The sequence below is a fragment of the Cuculus canorus genome, chromosome 3 (assembly GCF_017976375.1).
Source record: "Cuculus canorus isolate bCucCan1 chromosome 3, bCucCan1.pri, whole genome shotgun sequence".
In the NCBI taxonomy this organism is placed as follows: domain Eukaryota; kingdom Metazoa; phylum Chordata; class Aves; order Cuculiformes; family Cuculidae; genus Cuculus; species Cuculus canorus.
In genome coordinates, this window is record NC_071403.1 from 41,195,179 (window position 1) to 41,222,138 (window position 26,960).

At 39.0% G+C, this 26,960-nt stretch overlaps 1 protein-coding gene across 2 annotated transcripts in view; it reads right to left on the minus strand.

The window, feature by feature from the left end:
• The window catches only part of ARHGAP18 (Rho GTPase activating protein 18), a 94,258-nt gene that overhangs the window by 66,628 nt on the left and 670 nt on the right, over nucleotides 1–26,960 (minus strand). Inside the window, exon 1 of one of the 2 annotated variants that reach the window (XM_054062994.1) lies at nucleotides 2,037–2,291. The exons of the other annotated variant lie outside the window; for it this stretch is intronic. Coding sequence (XP_053918969.1) covers nucleotides 2,037–2,104 — 68 coding nt within the window. The 5' untranslated portion in view covers nucleotides 2,105–2,291. Of the gene's footprint in view, nucleotides 1–2,036; nucleotides 2,292–26,960 lie in introns of those variants that run through there. 2 annotated transcript variants of the gene reach the window in all.

A 26,960-nucleotide genomic window follows, 5' to 3' on the forward strand; every position in this document is an offset into this window, starting at 1 on the left:
AATAACAAGTGATCATTCGCTTCCCTCCCTGCCTCATGAAAACAATAATCCTGACCTCTTACTTCAGTAGTGGGAAGACACTGAGGATCTAGGGCAGAAGAGAGAAGATGAATAAGGACTACAGATTTGAGATCCCAGTTAATGAAAATAGGATAGACAGAACTGAGGTACAAATTTAGAGTGGCACAGCAGAAAGGCAGAGAGGTCTCCTTCAGGTTCTTCAGTTTAATGAGCTAAATGGCAAACATGCAAGGCTTTAAAAGTTGTAACACTGCCAGCTGTGGAACTCAAGCAAACTAACTGTGGGAATATCCTGTTCTGCACAGCTTTATGGTACATATTTATTTGCTATAATTAAGGAAATTGCATTGCTTTTCACATTAATTTCCCCACACACTCCCTTAATCCCACATTAGAACAATTTATGAAGGTTCACCATTACTTGCATGGCAATGTCTCAGTTTACCCAGGAGGCTGTTCCCAGAAGCAGCTGCAGAGAACCTGATGAGATCGCTGCTCCTAACGGAACGACTTTGGCAGAGGATACAAGTTTCTAGGCCATGGAGGGGCCCCTGGGACTGTCCTCATGTGTCTGGGGCCTCTGGGAGCCCAGAGGAACTGCAGCCTAGAGACATGCATGCAGGCAAACATACATTAAAAGGGGGAACTGATCCCAACAGTGTACAGATACACAGGTCTTTATTCAGAAATTATCCTGAGGAGCAGGATATAAATAATCTTACCTCTCCTCCATGGGAAGACTGAGAAGAGGTATGAGAAGTAAAACCATCACAAAAAATAACAGAGAAGGTGGTGAATTTTGTGATGTTTTTGCAAAACGCACACAGTTTGCATTCAGTAGTAAACAACTAGATCTGTGATGCCCTTCTACATGTAGTTAAGATGACATCAGAACTAAAAGCAGCGTTGATAAATAACATTAGTAATGGAGAAGGAAGTACCTCAATAAAAAGAGAGGCATGGCTTTGTGGTTCAAACACAGGGTAGGCTGTATTTCTCGGTTCAGTTCTCACTTTTGCCATGGACTCTTGCTATGACGTATCATCACGCATCAGTTATCTTTTGCACAGGATGACACACTGTACTTCCTCTTTTCTTTTAATCAGACTGTAATGCCTTTTATGAGACAAGCTCTTCCTATGGGCACATGCAAATGGCATGCCAGTTTCAATACCTTTCCAGTTTCAGCTGGCTTCTCAGCATTAATAAAAGTCCCATCTTTATCAATGGGAGCTTTGTTGAGAGTTGCAGCAAGGAAGAGGCAAAGCTGAATGGGCCTTAAAGACAAAACTCTGCATACAGCAGTCTCTCTGCTTATTGCTATGGAAAAGCCCTCAGCGCTTCTGCCCGTATTAAACACACGCTGGGAGGCACTCGGAGGTCCTAAACCTTCATATAAATGAAGCCGGCTTCTTTGTCTATTATCAGTCGCTCCTTTTAAGCAAATTCACAAAGTCTTTGAAAGTTTATCTTACCCTTGCCTGCACCTTCCTTATGTTTATCACAGTAAAAATGATGATGATAATAATAATAACAAAGTAATAACAATAATAATAGCAGTAACAATAACAATGCAAAGTAAAACGCAGTAGAGTGCAAAGGGGTCATATGAAAATCCATGCACCGCATGGTACAAACAGCACGATCCCAAAGGCTCTGGGGTCCAGCTCTCCCTGGATGCAGCACCTACCATCCATCCTACAAACCGCTCCAAGCGCTGCATCCTATAAACGCTCCAAGCCCAGAAACGCACCGAGCAGGGTTAAACGCTTGGGTTTAACACGCTCGGGCTGCCAAGGATCTGTTTCCAGCTACAAACACCGTGGCAACAGCGTCTGCCCTTGGCGCTCGAGCCCAGCAAAAGCGCCTGGACTTTTCCAGGACGTGCAGGGGTTGAGAAGGGAGAGAGAAAGGAAAAACCGCTTGGGAGGATGCGAGACGAAGCACAGCTCCCCCCACCCCAGCCCGGAGGGGCTAAGGAAGCACCTTCCCCCCGTGCTTCGCCCCGCACTCACCCGCCGGCGCCGCCGCTGGGGTGGTAGGCGGTGAGGACCACGCCGCGGGACCCGGAGCGCCAGCTCATGGCGTGCGCATCCCTCGGTGGGGACGCCGAGCCCCGGCGCGTCCCGGCAGCAGCGCCCCCGGGCTGGGCTGGGCTGGGCCGGGCGATGCGGCGCCTCCTGCGCGCCCTCCGCCGGGACAGGACGGGGCGGGATGCGATGGGATGGATGGATGGGCGCCTCCTCCCGGCTCCGCAGCGGCAGCCCCGCTCCCCGCCGCGTTCCGAGGGGTCCCGTACACCGCGTAGTGTTAAGATCTCGGCGTGCCTTAGCCAGCCTGAAATTCGGTTTAAAGCACGGCGAAGAAAAGCGAGTCAATGAGAGAGGAGTTGCTGGGTGCCCTGCACGGATGGCTGCTGCCCCGGGGGGCTGCGAACGCAGCTGGGAGAAATAAAGGATGCCGTCAGCGTTAAGCATTTGCTTTGGGCGTTGGCCGTTTCAGTGAATCACAACGTTATTCTGTGCTTGGTTTAACTTTGCATGCTAAAAACAATGGTGGTTTTTTTTGTTTTTTTGTTTTTGTTTTTTTTTTTTTAAAATTACAAGCTAGAAGAGAGTAGGGGTTGTTCAGCCTGGAGAAGGCTCCAAGGAGACCTTACAGCAACCTTCCAGTACCCGAAGGGGCTACAGGAAAGCTGGGGAGGGACTGTTCACAAAGGCTTGTAGTGATAGGACGAGGGGCAATGGGTATAAACTGGAGAGGGGCGGATTTAGACTAGACATAAAGAGGAATTTCTTCACCATGAGGGTGGTGAGGCACTGGCACAGGTTGCCCAGGGAAGTTGTGGATGCCCCATCCCTGGCAGTGTTCAAGGCCAGGTTGGACAGGCCTGATCTAGTGGGAGGTGTCCCTGCCCATGGCAGAGGGGTTGGAACTGGATGATCTCTAAGGTCCCTTCCAATCCAAACCATTTATGATTCTATGATTCTACCATTATAAAAATCCTGGCAGGTGATAACATCAGGCAAAGACACAAGGTGACTGAGCTGCCTTAGAGCTGCTGTGCCTTAAACCAGCTGCCGTTAGTTCCAAGGTTGCGCTCTACCAACCAGCGACTGCCGGAGAAGTGCAGTGTTGGGTCAACCATTTCAGTAGGGCCAGCCTCCTCTGCACATGGTTCACAAACTCTGGTGAGAAAGGACTCAGTGCCTTGGTATTTTGAACTGGTTGGCAGGTTCCGTAACACAACACTCAAACCTGTTTATGTTGGGTTTTTTTTTCCATGGCAACTATACCATAACCTGTAAAAGTGTATACACTATTTAGGTTTGTAATCTGTCTGTGTTCACAGAAGCGTATGATTTGTCTGAATTATAACTGCTTTGTGCCATAAGTGAATAGATCAGTTTCAATGGGAGTGTAACTTGCAATGCATTTCCTTCTTCCTTTTAAACAAGCAAAAAAATCATGCAACTGCTTTGCTTGCAGTTCAGCATTTGAAAAGTTCAGTACCAGGCTATGTGAAATATTCTGGAGCGTGCAGGTATTGAGTTCTTAACCTTTACTTATTTAAAGCATTGTACACCTAAATCAGAAAGCTGCATGCAGTCGTGGATGAACCACACATTTTTCTGTGCTGCTATTCTCCAGCACAGAGCTGCCAAGCAGAGGCAGCACAGAAATTTCAACCTATCGTCACTGTGAAGTTGCTCCAAGCAGAGAACCAAATAGGAAGGACTTCCTGTCACGTTTAAGCACGATCAGTTTTTCCTTCAGAATCCTTGCTACTTACAGCTGGTGACTCCATGGAGTTCATGAGTGATATCCAGACATAACAGCTTTGTCATGGACTTAAGCAGATAATTTAATCCAGTAGATCTCTTCTTAAAAAGGTGGCCTTCTACAGAATGTCAATCAGGAAGTCCCCAATTTCTTTAAAAAGGGCACGGTCATCACAAACTTTTGCCAAGAGTCTCAACATTACAAGCATGGGAAAACTTGGCCAACATTCAATATACCAACTGTTGCAGAGGTGCCCTTTCACTTCTCGCATCACCGAAGGTCAACTGCTGCCTTAGTTTTCAGTTCATCTGAAGAATTTACTGTAGGGTTGAGTTTTAATAAAGCCTGCCTCTTCCATGGCTTCTCTAAGATGTTTTAACTCTAGGCAGCTGGCCAAGGTGTTATGGCTAAAAAGTTTTGTATTGTTTATTTTTAATCAAAACTTTCATATTAAATTTAAAAAAACAGTAAAGTAGATGTTAGTACCAACAGATAAGCTTTGCATATAAATTAGAAATAAAAAGAAGTCTATTTTGAACTAAGTGGATCTTTTCATAAGATTTACAGTGCATAGAAAAGAGATTGGTGCTGTCCCTCCTCCCAACATGTTCCCTGTCTCCAAAACAAACGCGTAGAAGAGAAGGCACAGCTACAGTTCTCCTTCAGCAGATAAGTATGCTTTACCTTGCTAAGAATGTAGCTTAGTAGCACGGCTACAACAGCTTAACTAGCAGTACGCACCAAGAGCAATACATTGGGATAAATTATCTGCATGTGCCTACTCACAGGAACATACACAAAAACAAGGACAAGAAACCACTGCGAAACTTGGAACTGTGAAAATATCCCTGTACTCCCCCTGCAAAGGTAGAGTACTCTCTCTACATCTCAGGCTGTGTCCAAAAGGCAAAAATTGTCCTAACTTCTCACATAAACACACAAATGACTCATCTGTTTTCACTGCTCACTTGACATCAGCATGAGATGAGAAAACATCCTGTTACTGTATGTCACTAATATATGTCACTACACCGATCTGCTGGTGCCTTTGGCTCTTTATTTAAATGCACATGGTTAATTGTCAAACAGCCTATGCAGAATGCAAAATTATTTTCCGAAGGGCCCAACCTCTTCCTTTTAAACTAAATCAAGAAAACTAAACGTGTAAATACTAGGAACCTTAGGACGTAGTCATTTCTAAAGCTTTAGCTCCTTGTTTGTGTGCCAAATACTCCACTTAGTTATAGCACTTCCTTTAAAGAATAGTTACAAAATAATAGAAAGAAAAGTAAACATATTTAAAGCATTCCATGTTTAAAGAGTGCTTTCCAAAGCCCTTTGCACAAACTAAATATATATTAGGTGCTATAAGAACAAAAATATAAGCTGCTTTTTCTTTGATAAGCATCTTAAAACACATCGTAATTAAGGCACACCATAACATGCTGTAAAAAGAAGAATGCAGAAACAAGATGTTGCTAATGCAAGGTCACCAGGGACTGCTCAAAGAAAATGTTACTGCTTCAGGAGAGGGGTGAGGAGTGGGAGTGCGTGTGTAGGAAATGAAGAATGGCAAGGCCCAGAATGTTCGTGCCAGGCAATGGGAAAGTAAGAAAGCTTTTGTGAACATATCACAAGTAGAATGGACAAAGGAGCTAGAAAGAAATAAGTTCTATTAATAAATGAAAAGAGTGCTCAAATTCTTGATAAAACCACCAGAAATACTGATTTCCTTCTTAAATCTGTCTTTAATATGAGGCACTTCAAACACAAAAGGGGATTTAGGACCTTAGGTCTAGGCACACTTTTTTCTTTACTATGTCTGACAATTTGATAGGATCAAACTGTCCTGTCACAACAGCATTACATCAGCATAGTTTTCTGTCATGAAATTATGCCCAATTTACAGTGGAGTCAGACAAACAATTTTGACTTACAAATGTATTATATAGCAAGGTTAGGGCATGGCTATTTGCAAAGTAAGGTTGTTCATTATCAACTAGATAAGAATGCATCATTTGAGGCATATAGCTGTATGTGATAAAAGGAGATAACATTGAGAAAGGAGATTACAAATCAGTCCATCTTGCTACGGATTCCAACACTCCTTCAAAGAGTTTAAATATTTAGATTAAGATGTCATTCAGCGCCTTTAGACTTAATGTAGTCAGTTACCAGAGCCAAGGAGATCACACAGGATTCTTTTGCTTAGTGCTTTCTCTCAAAGCGATTGCTCAAAAAGAGAACTTCTCATCAGTACCATCCTTCATTGCTGTATTACAAGGTTTGAATATGCATGCATTCAACATATGCTTTTGACTCTTCACTGCACAGTGATCTTTTTCCTTTTCAGAGTTTTGCAAAATAAAAAAAACCACACTGATTTTCATCTTTTTTATAAATCTATGACTATATATTTTGTATAGGTGATTTTTCAAATTCCATGTTCCTAGTGATGTGTCAGTTATCAGCAGATCACACAATCCACTGAGAAACCCTGGCTTATGAATTTGAATTTACAGGCTGACTTCAATGGCAGGAGAAGGATTTATTCCTGCTGAGGTCGGAGGTCCCTCTGGAGCCAATGCCATAGTGTTTAGACAACCAATGCAGTGCTGCAGTGGAAATGCAACTGTTCTTCAGGACTTTTAAAGTATATTTTTAATGCAGGATACTTTCATTTTTTTTCTCTAACATTTTCTACTATAAAATTTGTTTAAACGAGCTTTAAACTGGACAGAACATGTCTTATTAGCTCACTCATCTAATTCTTGTTCAAATAAAATGGCAGCACTTCCATTGCCCAAACTGTGTTTCCAGGGTTCCAGCTCCTAGACAGAAAAGGCATGAAATGGAAAGTTATTTGTATATTGTAAGATGAAATCTAACCCTTATTAAGCTTCGCATTTCATGTATTGCTGCACTCCACTATATAAAAAACCCATATATATGAATAGTGTCCTATAACTGTTAATAACCGATGCCAGAAGTAATATGAAAAAGAATATTACAGGTTACATATTCAGGGTATGATTTCTCTTGCTTCATTCTTTATGTCTACACCCATGCAAGTGGTTTTATGCTCCACTGAAAGGTTGTAAAAGAAAATTTTAGAGGGTAAAATCCTCTGCCCTCTGTTAGACATCCACCTTAGGACATACAGATGAATCACACCCTAGAATTGTCTATTTATTTCCACTGACTAGAAAGGTTTACTAAATAAGTAGGTCACATGCAGATGTCCACATCCATCAGATAAGCTCCACCTTTAATGCTTTATCTTGCCCTTCAAAATAGAGAATACACAATGTTCAGTTACAACGTGTACCACATGGCATACACAATGTGGACTAGTCGGTACTCTGAAATGTACAGTACTGCTATGTAGGAGGTGTTTCAGATCAGCTTACATTTCCCTGAATATCAAAGATGAGGATGAAGTCACACGTGTACACGGAAAGCAGATTTGTATACAGAAGGCTATGCCGTGTTTGCTAGTCAGCACATTATAAACATTTATTATGGTCTGATCCTGCAAGCTAATATGTATCCAATATTCAAATATTCATAGGATTTTTATGGAGGAAAAATGTCCAATACTATCAAGAGGCAGCTCGATATGTGGGGGGAATTTAACAAGCAAGACCTAAAATCAGAACAAAAGCAACTGCAAGGACATGACTACAAGTAAGAGAACTGACACCTTCCAGTGTTTTGAGAGTCTGCACCTTCTCCCTCAGTGCCCTCCACATAGACATTTTATGCATTTGTTTCCCATAGCAAGAAAATAAGAATAGGGAAGTGCACTTCTTAAGTTCCTCTTTTTTTCTAGCAAGTCGCTCTAAAATGTATCTGGTGCACTCTGGTGGCTGCTTCGGTAATTCGTAATTCGATGACTTCGCAAAATGTGAAGCTGTAACTAAGGATGCTGGATTTTAAATTATCCGTACGAAGAGTAATAAGTAAATGAATTTATTTAAGTTTATCAAGTTTGATTTTTCTTGAATGCATCTCCAGGAGAAATTCAGATCTTGCCCATGACAGCCCATCTGCTTACATTACATAAATCACATTTGGGCTGAATGGTTGAGGTTCTTATCTGCTCTATGGTTTTGTTCATGGTCGTAGAGCTGCTGAATTTTACCCAGAGATATATCAGCTTCAGTGGTAGTAATCTATTCACACTTATTTGTAGTGTGACCTTGTGCAAACCGTCATATCAATTCTTACTTCCTTTTCCCTATCAGGAAATAATATCTATTAACCCCTACAGGGCTAATGATATCTAGCTATTTACAAGGACTATTCACCATATGTACAATTACATTGACAGGTACCAAAAAAAATGCAGCACATTGCATCCTTTTATATCCTGATGTCTACTTTCTCTTGGTGCATGATTTAATAAGGATAAAATGGCATGGATTTCTGTATCCCCAAGCACAAATAACAGATGATAAATCTAGCACACTTCGCATTATCTCAACAGGAGGGATAGAGCTTCTGAGGAAAATTTAGTAATACAACGGGTACTTCATGCCACTTTTGGGAGGTGGGAAGTCAGCATGAATGTTGGGGTCTGGGAGATTTTCACTGGTGACTGAATGCCCCCTTTCTCTTGAGCTAGTTTTGTTACAATTTTGGTTTTATAAACCATGACTTCACATATGCCACTTATAAAAAGACAGTGTATTTTCAGAATATAATGTCCTCGTTCCTTCTTATTTCTCCCAAGGTGTCACCTAGATACAGCTCACACTGAATACATTCACTGCATAGGTGTACACACTCTGCTAGTGTATGAAAATGATAAAAGGAAAACTCTGGAGCATGGTATCTCATGTTCCTGTTCAATTCTGTTTTACATTTATAAAAGGCAGTTGTATAACCCTTTGTTGTATAACCCTCAGGTTCAAAAAGAGGTTTTCTAGGTTAAACATGCTACATGCTTTTTGCTTTCTTCCACCCTCCTGACCATTCTTGTTGACTTTTTGCACCTGTTCCAATTTGAATTGATCTTTTCTGAACATTAGGGTCCTGAATTCTGTACAGCAACTGAGACCTTGTACCACATGACAAATACTGTCCCGGCTGTACCATAAACACAGGATTGTGGAAAACATTAGCTTTTCTCATGGCTGCTTGCCACATCAGTGCTTACAGTCCTTCTATGACTGACTTGAACATATGCATATGATACAGTTTGAGCAGATTTACTGACCAGTTTGCAGACTGAAGAACACATAGGAAGCTCTGTCTGAAATTTTTATAAGGGATAAGTACAGAGTGGTAGGGGGCATTCGCTTTGTTGTTGTGAAAGCGCTGCTATATGAATGCCAGAAATCCTGGATTTGTCTCTTCTCTTCGACATTGCAATCAACATCAAACCCTCTGGAAAGGCAGGAACAGAGAAGATTCCTGTAACCCACAACTCCACCTCTCTTCTCCTTTAAGTCAGGAAGTAGACCCTTATATCCAACATTTAGGGTGTAACTGAATGGTTTAGCTGATCAACCAGAGTTTCATCAGCTGAGATGGAGACGGTGCTAGCAAGTGTGGAGAACATACTTGAAAATAAATGCATGATTAGCTGCTTTAAAAGGCAGGCTGTATGTATCACTCACTCAGGTTCACAGTCTGTGTTCGCTACCCCCTCCCTGCTTTAGATAGGTTTGACTAGGGGCTGGGATAGCTTTTTCAGTCTACATCTGGCTAGGAAGTTGAAACCATGCTCTCTCCTGCACATGTTCACCATGTCAGTCTCCATGTTGACTGAGAACTCTTCGTTATCCTTCTGATCTTGCTGTTGTCTGCAGATTTGATTCCAGCTGAATTAGTGGCACAGAAACATCTGGAAAAGTAAATATACAACAGCCACAAAGGAGAAGAGTTTCTTCTGACTTTAGTGAATCATAAAAGCTCACGAAAATTGTGACAACAATCCTAAGCTGAGCAAACCAGAGCTATCCAGAAATGTCGCTATGAGAGGCGAAGAAATGCTTCAGAACAAAGAAAGGAACAATTGCATGAGTCATGGGCTGCAAGAAAGAAAACCACTTCTCTGTAAGGGCCTTCAGACTGAAGATTACCCAGTAAAACTTCAAGTTAACACAAAGCAAAATATTCTTGGTACCTTCCTATTGACAAAAATATTCGTTTTGTAGCAATTCTCTTTCATCCCAAACAAATCTTATAAAAATGTTTCCTTCTCTCACATTTCATGTAATGCGATAAAATTCAGCCAACCTTAATATTGACTATGTCAAGCTGTTAGTATTATTTTTGCTATTTTGAATTGAAACAAATCTTCTGAATTCAACATGAATTAAAAACTGGTTTATATCAACTCAGAACAGCATTTTCCAGAACTTTGATTAAAATCCAAAAGAAGGTCATTATTCTTTAGCCACATCTGAAGTCCTGACTACAGTTTGACAAATAGCATATTAATGGGACAATATATCTTAAAACTGTGTCTGTGATTTTCAGTAGCAAATCAGAAAGGAGGAACAGAACTCTCCACATTCTTACTTGTATTACCTTTTTCATCAGCTTGCCAGGCTTCATTCTGTTATGCTTGCACTCCGTAAAAATTCATGCATTAATACAACCAATTTTTTTTCTCTAAATCTGTTGCATAAATTGCCTTTGACAGCAACACTTACCACTTTTAATTTTGAATTAAATTTGAGTGTAAGTGTATGACAGTTGGAATTGGAAGCTATTTTCCAGTACCATTATTGTAACAAAGATTGGCCCAAATCTGAACAAAGAAATTCACAAAAATAAACTGTTGAAAAAAACTGATTATTTGTTTCTGATAGCACTTCTCATGCTTTTTATTTGCTCTTCATAGCTATTCAAAAGTAACCCTCATGTTACTCCCATGAATAACAGCTACAAGGAAAATTAACGTGAATAAAATGTGGAAAAATTTGTTCAGGGAATAAATATTTGAGGTTTTGTTTCTTTGTGATTGAAAGCAGCCAGTGAAAAAGATAAAAAAACCAGTCATACAGGAAGAATAATAAAGTACTATTATAGTTGCATTTTAGTACCACATACCTAACAGCAACTATAAAGTTCATGAGTATTTCTAAACTGATGCATAGCTACACCACTAGTCACAAGTAATTTTAAAGAAAGCATCAAATTTTTAGCTTCTAGGGCTTCAGTCCTCTAAGGGCACATTTGTGACAGTCACAAATGACTAAACTTCACAAAAAAACCAGCTAATTTGCTCATGTCTGCAAAGGAATAGTGATAGATTTGTAGAGCAAAGTTCAGCAGGAGCTGCAGAAATGAAAGGCAAGAATACACGACCAGTCTTGTGTATTTTGGAAGCAATCACTGGTGTTACAGAAGGCTAAACTTGAAAGTTGGCCTACATCAGGATATCATCTGTGTAGTTTCTGCAGGAAAAATGTAACGTTTATATTTCATTTGGTAGAAATTAATCCAAAAAATGATATTTATGTTATAGCCATCAGATTTGCTTTGATTTAATATAGTAGCTTGCTATTTAATAACTCATGCTATGTACAGTACTGTTCACCATATGTTCAGAAAAAAATAAGAGAAGCTGAAGTATCTTTTAAATAAGCTTGTATCTATCTGGGGAAAAACAATGTAAATATATACAAGGTAACATATAAATACTATGAGACATCTATACCCAAGTGTCCTGAAATTTCAATCTGGGAAATGCAATTATAGCTTCACTGGGTGTAATCAATACTGTCAGAAACAAAATCTGAACAAGACCGTACAGCACAAAAAAGGCTGGGGAAGTGGGGCAGTTTACAGAGTAGGACCCACACGTGCACCCAGCGAGAGGGAAGGGCACCCAGGGAATGGCTCTGAGCCATATGGCTGCCACAAGAAAGTGGGGCTCTGCGTGAGTAGTCACAACGTGTGGCTGCGTCAGGGTTTGGTCTTTGGAAAGGAGCCATCTGCAGCCCTTGCCTAGTGCTCTCAAATCCAGGGATGGTTACATCCTGGCACTTGAAAATCAATGGAAATGTTACTACTAACTTGCATGAGTGAAAGCATACATTTTTCTCAGAGACAGAAAGCAATTCCCAGGATTGGGGAACACCACCTCTTACACATTTTTCATGTATTTTTACTAAACAAAAATCACATTGCCAGAAGGCACCATAATCTGGTCACTAATATTTCCATCTCAGAATTCATACGAGTCTACCTGTCTCTTTTCGTGGGATAAATTATGTAAATTATGAAGAAATCACCATCTTTGCTTTTCTACCCTTCCTTGACAGTAAAAGAAAGCACTGTATTACTTTATTTTCTGTGAATTTGTGTATACGAGTGACAGACAGAGGCACAGAGCTGAGGACCACATTTTATGTTAATGGAAAGTAGCATTTTTAGAAAAGGGACATTGTTTCCAGCCAGAGAATCGTCTCTCCATCAGAAATTACGCATTTTAACAATCCCTGTATAGTAAGCAGGCTGCAAAAACTATTTTGTTTTTACCTCTTTTTCCAAACTAAATTTTTACTGTCTTTAAAACTGAACTATAAGAATTAAGCACTTTCAGTAGTTTGAATATTTCACAAATTGTCACTGAAGAGACTCATCTTGTATGTAAGTGTGCATGACAACAAAATTTGGTAGAAAATATTACAAAGAAGGTACTTGTGATACCATCAGCTCTGTTGCTCTTGAGGGAATTTAGTACCTATTTAATTTAACTTTGTTTCGGAACATGTTACAGAAGTACATATGGGGATAATCATCTGTAGAAGTTTTCATCTCCTTGCCGCCTGCTGGCTGATGCAGAAAAGCTTCAGCTACATCCTGCTCCAGAAGAGTCTGCAATTTTCCCAGAATTATAACAGTCAAATTAACAAATATAATGAAATTACCTTTCTGTTAGCTTAGCAGGTTAGGGGTAATCAAGTAGTAGTTATATGAAAGTTACATTGTTTGTATTTTGCTTCCCTCTGTGCTATTCACATATAAATCTGGATTTAAGAGGACAAACTGAAAGGTGAGGGACAAATCACAAGCACGTCGAAACCAGGCCACACAGGCCATAAACGAACAAGCAAACCTCATATATTGTCCAAATGTTTTTTTTCTCCCTTATGGGCCATATATAACATAATAACATCCAGCACTTGTTTCCAGATTTTTTAAATGTTTAATTGACATTACCATTGATTGTCTTAGGTTCTGTTCTTAGAAGGGACAGATATGACAAACATCGATAAATTGATAAATTATATGGTAAATGCCCAGGCTCTAGGACAAGAAATTACCAGATTTCTATAGCTGGGATCATCAGTGCTTATGAATAAGGTAGCCTTACTTCATCAAAAGCTGAAAAAGCAGTGGAAATGGGATTATAAATGACAAGACAGTAGACTACAGCAGCTTTTTGGCAGCCAAAGCACGTGAAGCAACGCGTTAACCCCACCAAGTCAGAAACTGAGCCTCCACTGATTTTCTGGGGACTAAAGTTTCACTCACAAGTTCCTGTCCTATGAACAGAACATTAGTTGCAACGCGTGAGCTCCTTTACCCTCTTCAGGTATTAGTTATAGTTTTACCAAAGAATCAGCAGAGACTATGTGCCTGTATGCTGTTTCTGGGGCTCCTGGCAATGAATAAACTGTTAAGGGGAAGAAGCTGCATGCCTGCCAAAATCTTTCTTTTTCCTTTTCTTAGCCTGTTAGTTTCTTCCCTTCGGTTGCTTTGGGGCATCACTAAAAATTAAGACAAAATTTCTATAAAAGATTATTGTTGTTATAAAAAGAGCAGATGCTTGTAAGAGCAGATTTCAAGCTGCAATTTTTTCTTTTTCCTAGCCCCAGCTTGAGAGTTATTGTGTTTGTGGAAGCATCAGGTTCTACACCATTATCTATGGAAAGTGCATTTCATTACAGTAGTAACAGAAAGATATTTTCACAAGGAATCAGCACAATGTATAATGTGTGCTGTAATGTATGCAGAAATATACATTACAATATATAACTGTAACAGTTTTAAATGTCTTAACTGCTGCCTAAAGTACTCATTACTTGGGCAAAACTGGCAAGTTGGTTTTCCCCATGAAGCAAATACATTGTTTTTTAGCTGCCAACAAGCTGTGAAATGGCAATAACTTTAGGATGTTGTCACATCCCCCCACAACTAATGCCAGGCTTCAAGGTCTTCAAGTATCTTGCTTCAGTCAGTGGAATTCCCTACTTGTGACTGTTCTATTCAAAATATTGTAACAATTTTTGTCAACCTAATTTCTCATTCTTTTGACTGCAGGTAAGTACAATGAAAAGCAAGGCTATTATTTTAAAATTAAGCATCATCACAGTTGCTTTACAAGGACACAAATTTCAAAGTATAAAGACTCAGTATGAGTATTATTTATTGTTTTGTATTATTCATATTTAGGGACAGGAGAGAAGTGCTGCAACAGATGCTTATATGCTATTCTTAAATCATAGGCATATAGCAAAATACAGAAGAATACTGGGAATATATGCCAATGGCATTTTCTGTATTATACCTGGTGTATGTCAAGAAATCTTTTGAACTCCTAAAGCACTTGGCAAACTCTTTTGGCCTAACATACTCTTACTGAAGTAAACAATGCACATTAATAATAAAATAAGTATTGGCCTAAACTGTACAGTCAGATCAAGTTTTCTGTTAAGACACTGATTGCCCCCAACATCCAAACAAAATATAATGGAAGCTGTCTTCATGTTCAAACAATACTCATATTTAATCTATATTAAATGTCATTTCTAATTCAGGGCTCAGTTGGGTATACCTTGCTCATACAAGTAATCCTAGTGATTTTACTGCCAGCTACTAAAATTATAAGATCAATTAAAAACAAAACCTAAAATTAAAAACCTAAACAAAGAAGAAATGGTGGCCTGCAGGTAAAGACTGGGCCTTAAATTAGTAAGATACAAACAGTGATGGGAAAAAGAAAAAGAGCTCCATCAATGCATCATTCACTGCCTCTTCCAGTACCAGAACTAAGGGGCATCAACTATAACTGGAATGAAAACACTGATTCAAAACTAACAGAAGCTGGTTATAGTGTGTCATTATGCAGCAGAATTGCTTGCCACAGGATGCTGGGGAAGCTAAAAGCTCACACAGGTTCTTGGCAAGTCTGGACATGTTCATAGAAAAGAAATTCATGGTCTATTACTAAATACATAGAAAGAACATCTGACTTGGGAACTGCCTGGCAGCATATGGCTGCAAGCTGGGAAAGCATCAGGAATTTTAAAAATCTGGTATGGGTGTCTTTTGAACACTGCTAAGGTACCAAGTAGATGGACTTTCTGTCTAGTCCAGTTCCTTTTATGTTCATATAGGCCATAATTAGAAAAAATTCTGTTTCCTTGCAACAACAAAAGTAATGTGAATCTGCATGAATGACAAAAAATACAAATTATGATTCAGTACAAACCAGGATAACATCAAAACCCCTTTATTATACTGCATTATTTTTAAAAATAACTTTAATTAAAAAAAGAAACACACTCTGTTAACTTTATAATTTAATATCTTTAAATTCCTGAGGATACCATTTTCTGTTTAGACTTAAAAGCATCACCATTCAAGGAAATCAGAATCACATTTCACATGGTGTCGTCACAAATGACTTCCAGGAACTCAGTTCTTGTCGCAATCCAGCCTGGACAGTCCAGGGGTCATCGAGGATAAGACCCTGGATCTCCCCATAAAATGTATGGGTTCAGTACACACTGGGCTAAAGGAAAGCAAAACAATGCCAAACAACTGGTCCAAAAAGAAACTTATTTGTACAGGCATTCTTAGGGATAAGGTTGGTATTGGCTTGCTAAATCTACGTTAATGGAAAAGAAAGAAAGAGAGGAAAGGGAGAGAGAGAGAGCAAAGTGCAAGGACACCACCTGGGCTCCGGTCGTGCCCAGGATGATGGGCACGCTGCTGCAAAAGGCCCCTCTTCAAGAGTATTATTTATAGTTTTTGGTGGGCCTGCTCAGTGTTCCTTCTAGGAAAGTTCTACACGCTGAGTCTGGGAGGCCTCTGGGATCTGAGGTGTGTATCATTACACTCCTGCTCTCCCTACTGGCAAGATTACACCACGACCCCTCTGGCAGCAAGTGCAGCTGGGTTGCTTGGTGAGATAAGGCTGAATGACACTACCTCTGCTACAGTCAAAACCAAGTAGTATAAGGCAGTCAAAAAGAATCAGTCTCCTGCACTTCTAAACCCGGATCTTGTGATGCACAGGTTGGCCTTGTCCCGCTCTGCAGAAATGAAGCAATTCTTCTATTCTAACCCCTGTAGCTGAAATATTACAAACATAGAATAACACTGACACTGTACTTATCTGCAAAACACAGGCCCCTTTCTAAATCACAAGCCAAGTTTTCAGCTCATAGTGGGTGTTCAGGGTTATCTTAATTCAGTGAACTACATATTAGCAAAATAAACATGTATTTAAATTTTAATGGTGCATTTTAGTCAGGTGAAACTGTTTACGCCCTGGTTGGAAATGTAAACATAAAAAATGTCAATGGACAAATAGAAATCTGTCCTCTGCATGACTTTATATGTCTCAGTGATATTTTGAGTTAAAGAATTACAACTGTCAAATACATTTTGCTAAAGCAAAAAGTACTAATTTTAAGAATAACTCTGGATTGAAGACTTCCTAAAAGAAGATCTGTTCTCACTATAAAAACTCAGAATATAGTAACAGCTCCTGTGTCCTTCTAAAAAATACATTCACATGCATCCTCAGAACTCATAATCCAGTTAATACTGGTGCATACACAGATAGTCCTACTGATTATTTGATTTTGGTGTTATGTTTGAGGAAGTAGGACTAAAACCTAAGAAAGCATTTCAAATGAATTAGATTTCCTTCAAACTCAACCAAGGCAGATGGTGCGAATAATCCTCCTCCCTTGAAAATACTCACAAGAATTCATTTGTCTAAAGATGATATTAATTACAGCTTATAGAACAGACCCTTAATATAAACAGTGTATTCCATATTTTGTTCCCTTTCATTTCTTCCCTAAACATTTGATCACTATTCATACATTCTGCAGTGTCGTAAAAATAACGGCAACATTTGATTTTACCTGTTAGAGCTTGTAATATTTTAATTTGGTCCAACTATTCATATTTGCATGCAGAGGCTCATTACCAGAAGGAGCTAATACAAAAGCCCTGCAGAATCCAATGATTTGCTAAGCTAACAATCTTAGCATTTATCTTGGCTAACACAAAAGTATGCCCAAAGATGCCATGGACTGCAAATTTGTGGCTGCACAAACTCCAGAGCATGATTCTAGAAGTCAATGAGAAGTTCAGTCTACGCCTGGTAGGTCCATGGTGTGTTCCAGCCTATGAAATCATCATCTTCCAACATGAAGTAGGGAATTCTGTTTCTCATAATGCACATCTACTAGGAAGAGTAGACAGCAAAGTTTTGTGTTTTGCAAAAGAGGGAGCAGCTTTATTTTCATGACTCTCAACCGTTACCTACAGGCTGGTATAGGTGAATTTTGGGACACCCTGGCCATGAGCTCATTTTTCCCCAGCAGAAGTTGGGAGTTCAGCCACTGGAAGTTAAGAGTTAGGTTATTATTTTTATAATAACTCTCTGAATCAGCTCATAATAGTTCTCAAACTGACACTTAGATAATCCTTCCCCTCTTTCCTGCGTATTAGTGGTATCCCTAGCACAACCTACAGCACACACAGAGTGCTGGGTAATGGTGGGATCCTTCAGTTCAGAGTTTCTACTCTTGAAAGGTACAGAAGTATTTGCTTGACTTTTCAGGCCTTTTTCTTTTACTCTCTGTCCATCTCTGTATTTCACTGTGTTCCCAAGCTAAACTCAGAAAACATTCATAAAGAGGGACAAGATTTTCAGGCAAAATTCTCCCACTTCATAACCAACAGTGGTCACTCTTCTGTGCATCACCAATTCAAAATGAGCTATTTAAAAAAAAAAAAAAAACAACAAAACAAACCACAAATATTGGTCTTCCACTTTCAAGGAATACTTTGTCATTTAGCAAGCCTTTATTTTACCTTCAGTACCAAATGTGTGCAATACATATAAACATACTGGTCACTGTCAAACAAATCAGTGGATGAGTTTTGGAATGCCAAGCTTCACCCAAGAATCCCTACAATCTGAAGCTCAGGGAATACTAGAGGGAAATGCAGTTTCGTGTCCTGAAAGTAGCAGCTAGCAGGAAATAGAGAAATGCCAGCCTGTTGCCGAGCTCCAAGGCAAGATCTTCCAGCTCCAGTAGCTTCAAAAGACCCTGCACACTTCACACTTGGCCTCCTGCCAAGAGTGGCAATTACAAAGTGTCATGGCATGCAATGCTTAATCATTTTTTTATGTGCCCCAGATGCCTGCTTTTGTCTTTATTACACATTTTGGACACTGCTGTCCCACATGGCACACTACTAACTACAGTACTAAAAACTAAGTGTTAGTTAGAATATTCTTCATTGATTCCTTGGGTACTTACTAAAGGAGATGCCAAAACTAAATAAGACTATAAGTAATATGTACACACATTTAAGAGGTTGTTATTGTGATAAATATGCATATTTACTAAAATTTAAATTGGAAGGATTGAGCTTATAACGCTCAAGCAACGATCTACCACAATGTTTTCTATTAGGGTAAGGAGGAAACAGCTGTTGTCAGATGGCAGCGTGATGCCAGCAGTCGAACAGGAAGGATTACAGCACTCAAGTCATCTTAATCCTAGTGCATAAGCATTAATACTGGCTTTTCTTTCATCACAAATGACTAACGCAGCTAACCTGTAACACAGCCTGAACTTCTGACTTACCTAAGAAAACTGTATGTGGTTGTTAGCAGTGTAATAGATGAAGTAATATTTCCTTTAGTAAAAATGTCGTGAAAGATTTACAAATCTGCTGTAAACTGTTAAATGAGCAGCAACACGAAACCCAAAACATTAAAATGGTTTCTCTGCATTAGCTGCAAGAAACATTGAAAGAAAATATAACATCCCACACTGCACTTAAACCTGTTATCTACAGGTCATCACCATATCCTTTTTATCAAATTGAACTGGACCTTTTACTCGGCTGAGTGAGAGAGTTCAAAGTAAATTGCTAAGGGCACAGAGTGCAGGGGGAGTCAGTGTATACCAGGGAGTTCATTGCATGCAAACTTCCCTTGCTTAGAGCAGAAATGCAGTCCTGAAAGACTGAGAAGATACTTCAAACTGACATGTACTCGAACACTTCTGTTCTGCCCTCATTTCATGTGTGTCTTATCCCATAATATTGAAGGTCTTTGTTCATCCCTTTTGCAGCAAGTGCATGCACACATGCATGCATTCATAATCCATATTTTAAATTAATCTTAAAAAGGCAATTTACCTCACATCTCTACTACTTTTAACAAAGAAATATTTTAATGCACTTTCTCATTATCTCGTTTCTATCAGTTTCGAAGTTATTATTACTAGCAGTCATCTTTATATCCTTCCAATTTTATTTCAGTCATTTTTTATTGACTATATTGGGCACATCACTTATGAAGAAGTGGAGTACCCCTGTGACACTGTGGGGAATAAAAGCTAAGGACAAATTTGCTGTTGGAGGTTGTCCAGAGGGTTATCACACAGACCAATCCTTAAATTTTATTAGAAATTGATCCCTTAACTGAATTAAATAGCCACAGCAGGTTTTTATCCAAATTAAGTTTCCTTCTTAAGTTTGTCTAGAGGCAGATGGCAGTCTTTAAAGATTATTGGAGATATAAACCATCCTATCTCATATATATAATTACAAATCAATATTTGGTCTCTAATTTGTAGAAAACGTGCTTTTCTCTGGGTATGGAATCTTTTGTCTCATTATGTCCAGGTGTAATTGCATTTGCTGTCATAATAACAAAATGTAGCATTTATCTAAGACGTTAATTTGTTGCTAGTGCTGGCCTTCAAATGTGGGACCATATGCTTCTTTACTCTGAAGAGCAGAAAGGAGCAAAATTGTTTTAACAGAATTAAACTTCCAACAGGAAAAAAAGATGTTGAGACCAGTTTTCCTCTCACACCTACCCTTCCCTGTAGTCATCCCACACCAACAACACGGAGGGACAAGGGTCCAGCAGCTCACCTCTGTAGCAAAAAATCAATTTAATCATCTGAGATGGACTGAAACTGGTCCTAAAGGACGTTTCTCTTTTAGATGTCAGATGTTACCACAACTGTTATTATCTTCCCATGCATGCTCATTCATCTGCAGATCTGAGCAACCTGGACTGCAGTGGGTGCCTGCACCCAGAGCAGACAATGGCCCTTCTTATGAGGCTTGAAGAGTCCTCACATAGGAAAGGGTAAGGCTCATTAAGTACAAAATAACACACATTACTTTCTCTTTAGAAAGTTAATTTCATATTCACAGCAATCAAAAACACTAAAGACTGACGGACTTCTGTTATTCCTTAACTGCTCTTAAACGTGTATCACATAACAGGACTGAGAAGAAAAATTGACCCGTCTGGTCCAAGACAAATAAAACAGAAGAGGCACTGTACTACTGTAATAGTGTAAATTTCATTTACAATTCTTTTCTTAGGAGGGCTCTAGCCTTCTTTCCACAGAATACTTACAATCTTTGTTCACTTCTGTGTCTAAACAAAAGTATTACACAAGTATTATTGAAGTATTGAAGTACTGCACTATGATGGCGGAGCAACACCTTTCCTTGCCTTCATCCAAATAAGCATCATCTTCCAGCAAGGATCCCAATTCTTCTTTTCACTGTACTTTGAACTCCTGTTTTAAATCTCTGATCTAGCTTACTTTATGCAGCATTGTTCCTCATTTTGATAGTTTGATATTTTGTGCTGCAGAGAGAAAAATTATTAAAGTGATGTAACCCAGCTGGTGGATTGTGATGGCCACACTGGCTTTTTTTTTTTTGGCCATGGATTATTAAGGTGGTTTTGAAAGTACAATGGAAGAATGAAGCAGATAAAAATTTAAACTTATTGCATGATAGGAACCAAGTATTTAAGGATTCTATTGACTGCTGTTTCAGAAAAAAAATAGATGGAGACATTAGGCTTTTTGATTACTTATTGCAGTCAGTTTCTCTGAGAGGACGCGTCCGAAAGGATACAGTGGGCTCAATGATCTTAAAGGTCTTTTCAAGCCTCAACAATGTATGATTCTGTGATTCTCTGGAGTACTGAATAGAAATAAGCATTCCAGCAGGAAAAGTGAGGGAACAAAGGTATATGCATAAACCACAGTTATTATCTTTGCATTCCTTAACAGAACAAGGGAAATTACTACACAGCTATTACAGCCATATACCTTCCAATGCCGGAAAAGCCACCACATGGACCAATCCAGCCAGGGCCGTGTCTGGCTTGGCAGGTTGTATTAGAAAGAGAAGACACAGCCTGAGAAACATCTGCCAGCTGGCCTTGTGTGTAACATTAAATAGCATTCAAGATAGAAGCAAAGTTTTTTAATGTTCGGTAAGATTAAGCAAGGCAAAATAGATTATCTCCTGCCCCAAAATACTGAAACAATTCACCTATAAATGCAATAACAAATAATTTAAAAAATTTATCAGCTCAAGTGATGCCACATTACTAGAGCATGTCAACATAAGCGATAGAATTCAGGAAAAGAAAACCAGAAAACCTGACAACTTCACACTTGTTACTCTGAGCTCAATAGTGTGCAAGTCTTTTTAAGAACTTCAAAGGAAAAGGTATTTTGAGATACAGAGGTAAATGAAAACCTGGGATAAAATACAACATTACTTTAACAAGGTGAATATAGATTTTGGTAATCAAATAACTTTCTTTGTTAAAGATGGGAGGGCTGCAGCAAATCTAACCAACATGGACTGTAATACTGCATTTGATATTATACCACATAAGAAGCATAACTACATACATGGTTACACAAACAGGAGATTGGGAACAAAGCAAGTTTGTAAACTGGGGAAAAACTTAGCTGCAGAGCGATAGCAATACATTATGTTGGAAAGCTAATTGATTAATTGGTGGAAAGAGAGTCTTCTCATTCAAAATTTCTAAAGGTTCCCTCTTACTAATGTTCTTATCATTTTTCATTCATAAATTTGGCACAGAAAGAAAAATGTGACATTTAGTAATAGTATGAAACTAAAGATATCAATTTACAGAAAGGCCAGAGTATTGAACAGAAAAAACGGATGAATAAAAGGACTGGAAAAATAAAAAATATACACAAAGTACATCTATTTAATAGACTTTATAGCTAGATTTTATGCTACAAGCCAGGGGACTCATCAGTTTGAAATGATAGATATTAATTGGTCATAAGGCAATAATGAGATACAGTGTAATGCAGCAATAAAGATGTCATACACAGTCCTACTTACATCTAGCTGTATCAGGCTACATAGCACAAGTTTAATATCACCAGAGACATTGATCAGACATTACTCAAAACTATACTGTCACTTCTGATCACTCATAATGAAGACAGACATAATCAAATACAGACAATCACTTGGAAAAGAGTGGAATCTACTCAGCATGAGCAACTAAGAAGAAACTATATAATTGCTGTTTCTGCGTACTCATAACATAGATATCTCCAGTGGCAAGATCCATTGAAGTTAATGGAAAATATCGATACAAAAGAAATGTGTAGAAATTTTCAATAGGTGGAAAATTAGAAATTTGTTTCTAAATATCATGAGGAGAAAGGTTCCAGTCCACCCATCAAGAAGGACAAACAACTTAATCTTTAAAAAAGCTCAGCATGTTTATGAAATGGATTAGAGATGGTAGCTTTTTTATAAGCCGCAAGGTAGCACTCAGTGAGCTATTAAGTTCTCTCCAACCTGTCATTGTCCTGTGCTGTGTTCCTACACTGTGTGGAAGAAGCAACAGAAAATAGTTACACGAAACGTAAAAAAAAAAATCTTACTTTAAGCTAAATTAAGCATCTAAGTGAACTCAAGAACTTTAAAAGTCAACAAAGTTACTTCAGGTCTATGTATTCCAATATGTTAATTGTTGCAATGCATAATTTTACAAATGAAAAAAAATATATGTACAATTATCACATCTTTGGCTTTGAGGGGAGAAAGGGGGTTGGTAAGAATCAAAGACCAGGCAGTGGTCCCAGTAGATCATTTGCCTGCTAGTACAAGCGTGTAAAGAGGCATAAAATAATACCTGTGCTGTTTAAACTCAGCTGCAGCATTCAGCAGAACCCTGTATCCTTTACTTGTCCATCAAGATGGCCAGACTGGTACCAAGCCTCCAGAGGAGTGGATGCAAGAACATGTAGTTGGACTTGGGAATCATGAGTGTTCCCTGGGGTGCTCTAAGAGGGACATGAAACTTCTGAAAAAGAAGTTTCACAGGGAAACACTTTGTGCAAGCATGGTAGCCAGGGATGCTGAACCAAGACGTCCAGACTGTGTGTATTTGTCACAGCAACATCAGCAACTTCAATCTCTGCTGGACCTCTAAGCAGGAGGAAGAGTAGTGCTCCTTCCTCTCCTCCCTCATCCTCTCTCTCCTCTCTGCTCCTTCGCCAAGCTAATCATGCTCAGCCACATGCTGAGGCACCAGAGGAACAGTGTGGTGTCTTGTCCAAAATTCTTGGTCATGGGCTCCTTTGAGAAAAACGTGCCAGGCCAGCTAGAAACACTCCTCAGGCAGGATTCAGTCCATCAGCCACATCTTGAACAGCACAAACCAAGATCATAGATTTTTAAAGTGATCTTAAGGCCATGCTCCTATCAAAGCCTGCACAACTTAAGTGAAACCTCTTGCTGGCTGTAAAGATGTTGGAATCGGAAAGATGAAGAAAAATCTGACTAAGAGTATTAGCACAAGGTTTTTTATTTGCTGGCTAACTTTTTAAAGATATAAAAATTGCACATATAAAAGCAGAGATCTCATATCCACTCCAGAATAGTCATATTAGTTGCTGCTTCAATTAACAATCTTGTTCCATTTCATGCCTCTTAGAGGCAGGTTACAAAATCAGATAATTAATTCATAATACAATAAATGCTGAACTCCCCAAAAAGCACCTCAAGCCTGGGACTGCTCCTTTGCACTTGTGCAGCTTAATCATTTTCATTTCCCAAAATGAGGAATCACCACAGCCATGCTTCAGTTCAAATTTCTGCAATATGATTTATTCTGGAAATCTCCTTGGTAGCATTAAATTTTCACTCCTGCATGAATGTCTAACATTCATAAGTCTACATCTTTGTCTTCAGTTTGCTCATGATGCTTGGTGTTACCCTTGGAAGCTGCTCTATCTGCTGCCATCTCCTTTGTCTGTTGTTCTCAAGAATCACTGCTCATCTTGTTTTTTGTATGCTGCCCTGCTTTCACTTGGTGCACAATCTTTATTTACATAGAGATAATTACATGAAGTATATTTATGCGGAAACATCTCACCTTGCTGAGAACGTAATTTACTATTTTTACAATTATTTTCTTGGCTGATCCATTCCCATTCAGTATGTCTGCTTTTATCTGACTGAAACTAATCAGAAATTTATGACCAAGCTGAATGGGACTTTAAATGGTTACCGAACCAGCCTCAAAAGGGCTAATTATTCGAGGTAAGTGTAAGAGACCAAGTACTGCTACATGATTTCTTCTAGTAAGTATGAATATTGTATTTCAATGTATTTACTTCTAATTTTCAGAAAGAGCATTTCGTAGAACAGTTGTATAGTGCCCACGGTTGTAATATTATTCCTGTAGCTTCGGAATCCTATGTTTTGCAGGGTGTAAGGTGTAAGGATTCAAAGGTAAGACAGATTCCTATGATGTCGTCATTTATGCTAACCGTGCAAGTCCTACAGTGATTTGAATTAATTATCTGTTTCTCAGTAAGTACTAAATTAAGGGCATAATTATGATTCTCTAAGGATCTGATTACAGTAATTGTTTGGGTTGCCCAGTGTATTATTTTATTGGCATAGTCTAAACTTGCCACAAACTGTCTTCTCATAAACTTATTAAGTACAGTCTTTCACTTTCAAATATCTCTTTCTTATGACATATTAACATCATACTCATTCTCTCAACTCTGGCAGGACCTTAAAATGCAATTTACTGACCAGGCCTCCCTGGTTAAGAATTTATACAGAATACGAAGATGACAGCTGACCCTGAGCATTTCTGTGTATGCTGCGCTCAGTGGAGGAAAAGGCACAATGCTGATGATAAGCACTTTCCCCAGCACACCAGCTGCCTAACTGTTCTTAATTCGATTGAGCAATTTATTTTTCAGTTTCCTTGTTGTTAGTTGTTTTTTAACTATTTCCATCCTCGCGTATAGGAAAAATATTACTGCATGGCTAGCCAGAAACCTACTGGTTAAAACCATGGTTTAAGCAGAGCTCATAAATTATAGTATTTCAAGAATATGCCAGATAATGTCATATTTGTGTGCTCTCTTTTCTCTTTTACTGTTTGCTGGGTTCATTGTTATATTGCTGGTCTCTTGCTAATAAGCACACTGTAGTAGCTGTTCGTGCCTGACTGGCATGCATGAAACATTCACATCACTTATCTGTCACAATTTTGTGATGTGGATGGACAAAGCTAATATGTGATTTTGCTAAAATCAAGCTGCAATTCAAGCCTATAGACTCACTAGAGATGACCAAGTACCCTTCCCTGATATGTTCTGCATGCCAATATACACTGTCTTGCTCATGCATACTGGCTCCAGGGAACACCTCTTGCTCATTTATGTCCTGCCAGGTTCTACCACTGTTTACCACTCCAGCAATGCTCAGTGAAAGATCTATCCTCTCACTGAACTTTGACAAACAGCAACTTATCCTAACTCATGTTCATTCATGAGTTAAAGACTATAAAATCCAGTTTCTTCACCTGTGGCATTTACTGGTTGACTTTGCAGTCACATCTCCAATAGCTCTACTTCTCCTGTAAAAGCAAACTGCTGGGCTTTTTAACATCTTCCCTAATTTTACGGACTTCTTTCACTCACTACTAAAATAATCAAATTCTGCCTTCAGCCAGGCCACAGGCCACACATTTATTAAATTTTCAGATATGTTCACTACACTTTCTCGATATCTTGATGCTTGTCCAGCATGAGAACAGCTTCCTTTAAAGTTTTGTAACCTTGTTAGCTTCTTTGCATTCTTTCTCATGACACCTACAAAACACTTAACAGTGATCAGTCTGCTGCTGGTTCAAGGACATAACGTTATCACTTTGCTGCACTCCCCCATCCGTCTGCATTATTGGCTGTTTCCTAATTCCCTTTATATTATTAAGTCTTTGAGGCTGAGATATTTTTTGCCTGATGCTTATAAAGCAAATAGAGCCATGAAACTCTGGTTCAAACCAGTAGTAATATGCAGCTGAACAAATAACCGCTGTTCAGAGAATGACAAGAGAAGAGAGACAGGCATAAGGAATTGGCAGGGATTTTTCCATCTTGACTTCCTTCTCTATTTTCCCAGCATTGGAATGGCAGTATAAAACCACACAAATTTAGAAAATTAGAGCTGTGATTTTGGCTAGGCTTGCAGAATGGGTTAAACAGTTTTAGCAGTTAAAACATCTCATTGGAACAGAGGTTAAAAATTGGTGACCTTACACACGTCTCTCACGTAATTCATGCCAAAGTTTTATTATTTAATAATTGTTGTAAAAAAAAAAATCTAGAGACTGCACATACCCTAAGAATCAAGTCTTAAATCATGCCAATACAAAGTTACAGTACAATTGGTGGCCCTTTTGTCCAATCATTCCTACAGCCACATAGGAAAAATTTAGCTAAGGAAATCAGTTCCCAGAGCCGGTGTGCCTTATGTGAAAATGCTACATAAAACCATCACTGCTTCCACCAATTAAACTTCCGTCTCCATATATGCTCCCTCTTGATGCGTTTTCTTTATATTTTCGGTCAAGTCTCTTAATGCAGACTAAGTGCTCACAACCATGAGAAAAACTGCGATCCAACAAAATGCAACCAGAACATCTTTGGGACGGCACATCTTGCTTTCTATTTGCTCTAAGAAAAAACCCACTCTTACTTAGCTGCTGAATTCTAACAAGAATAGATGACATTGTGGAA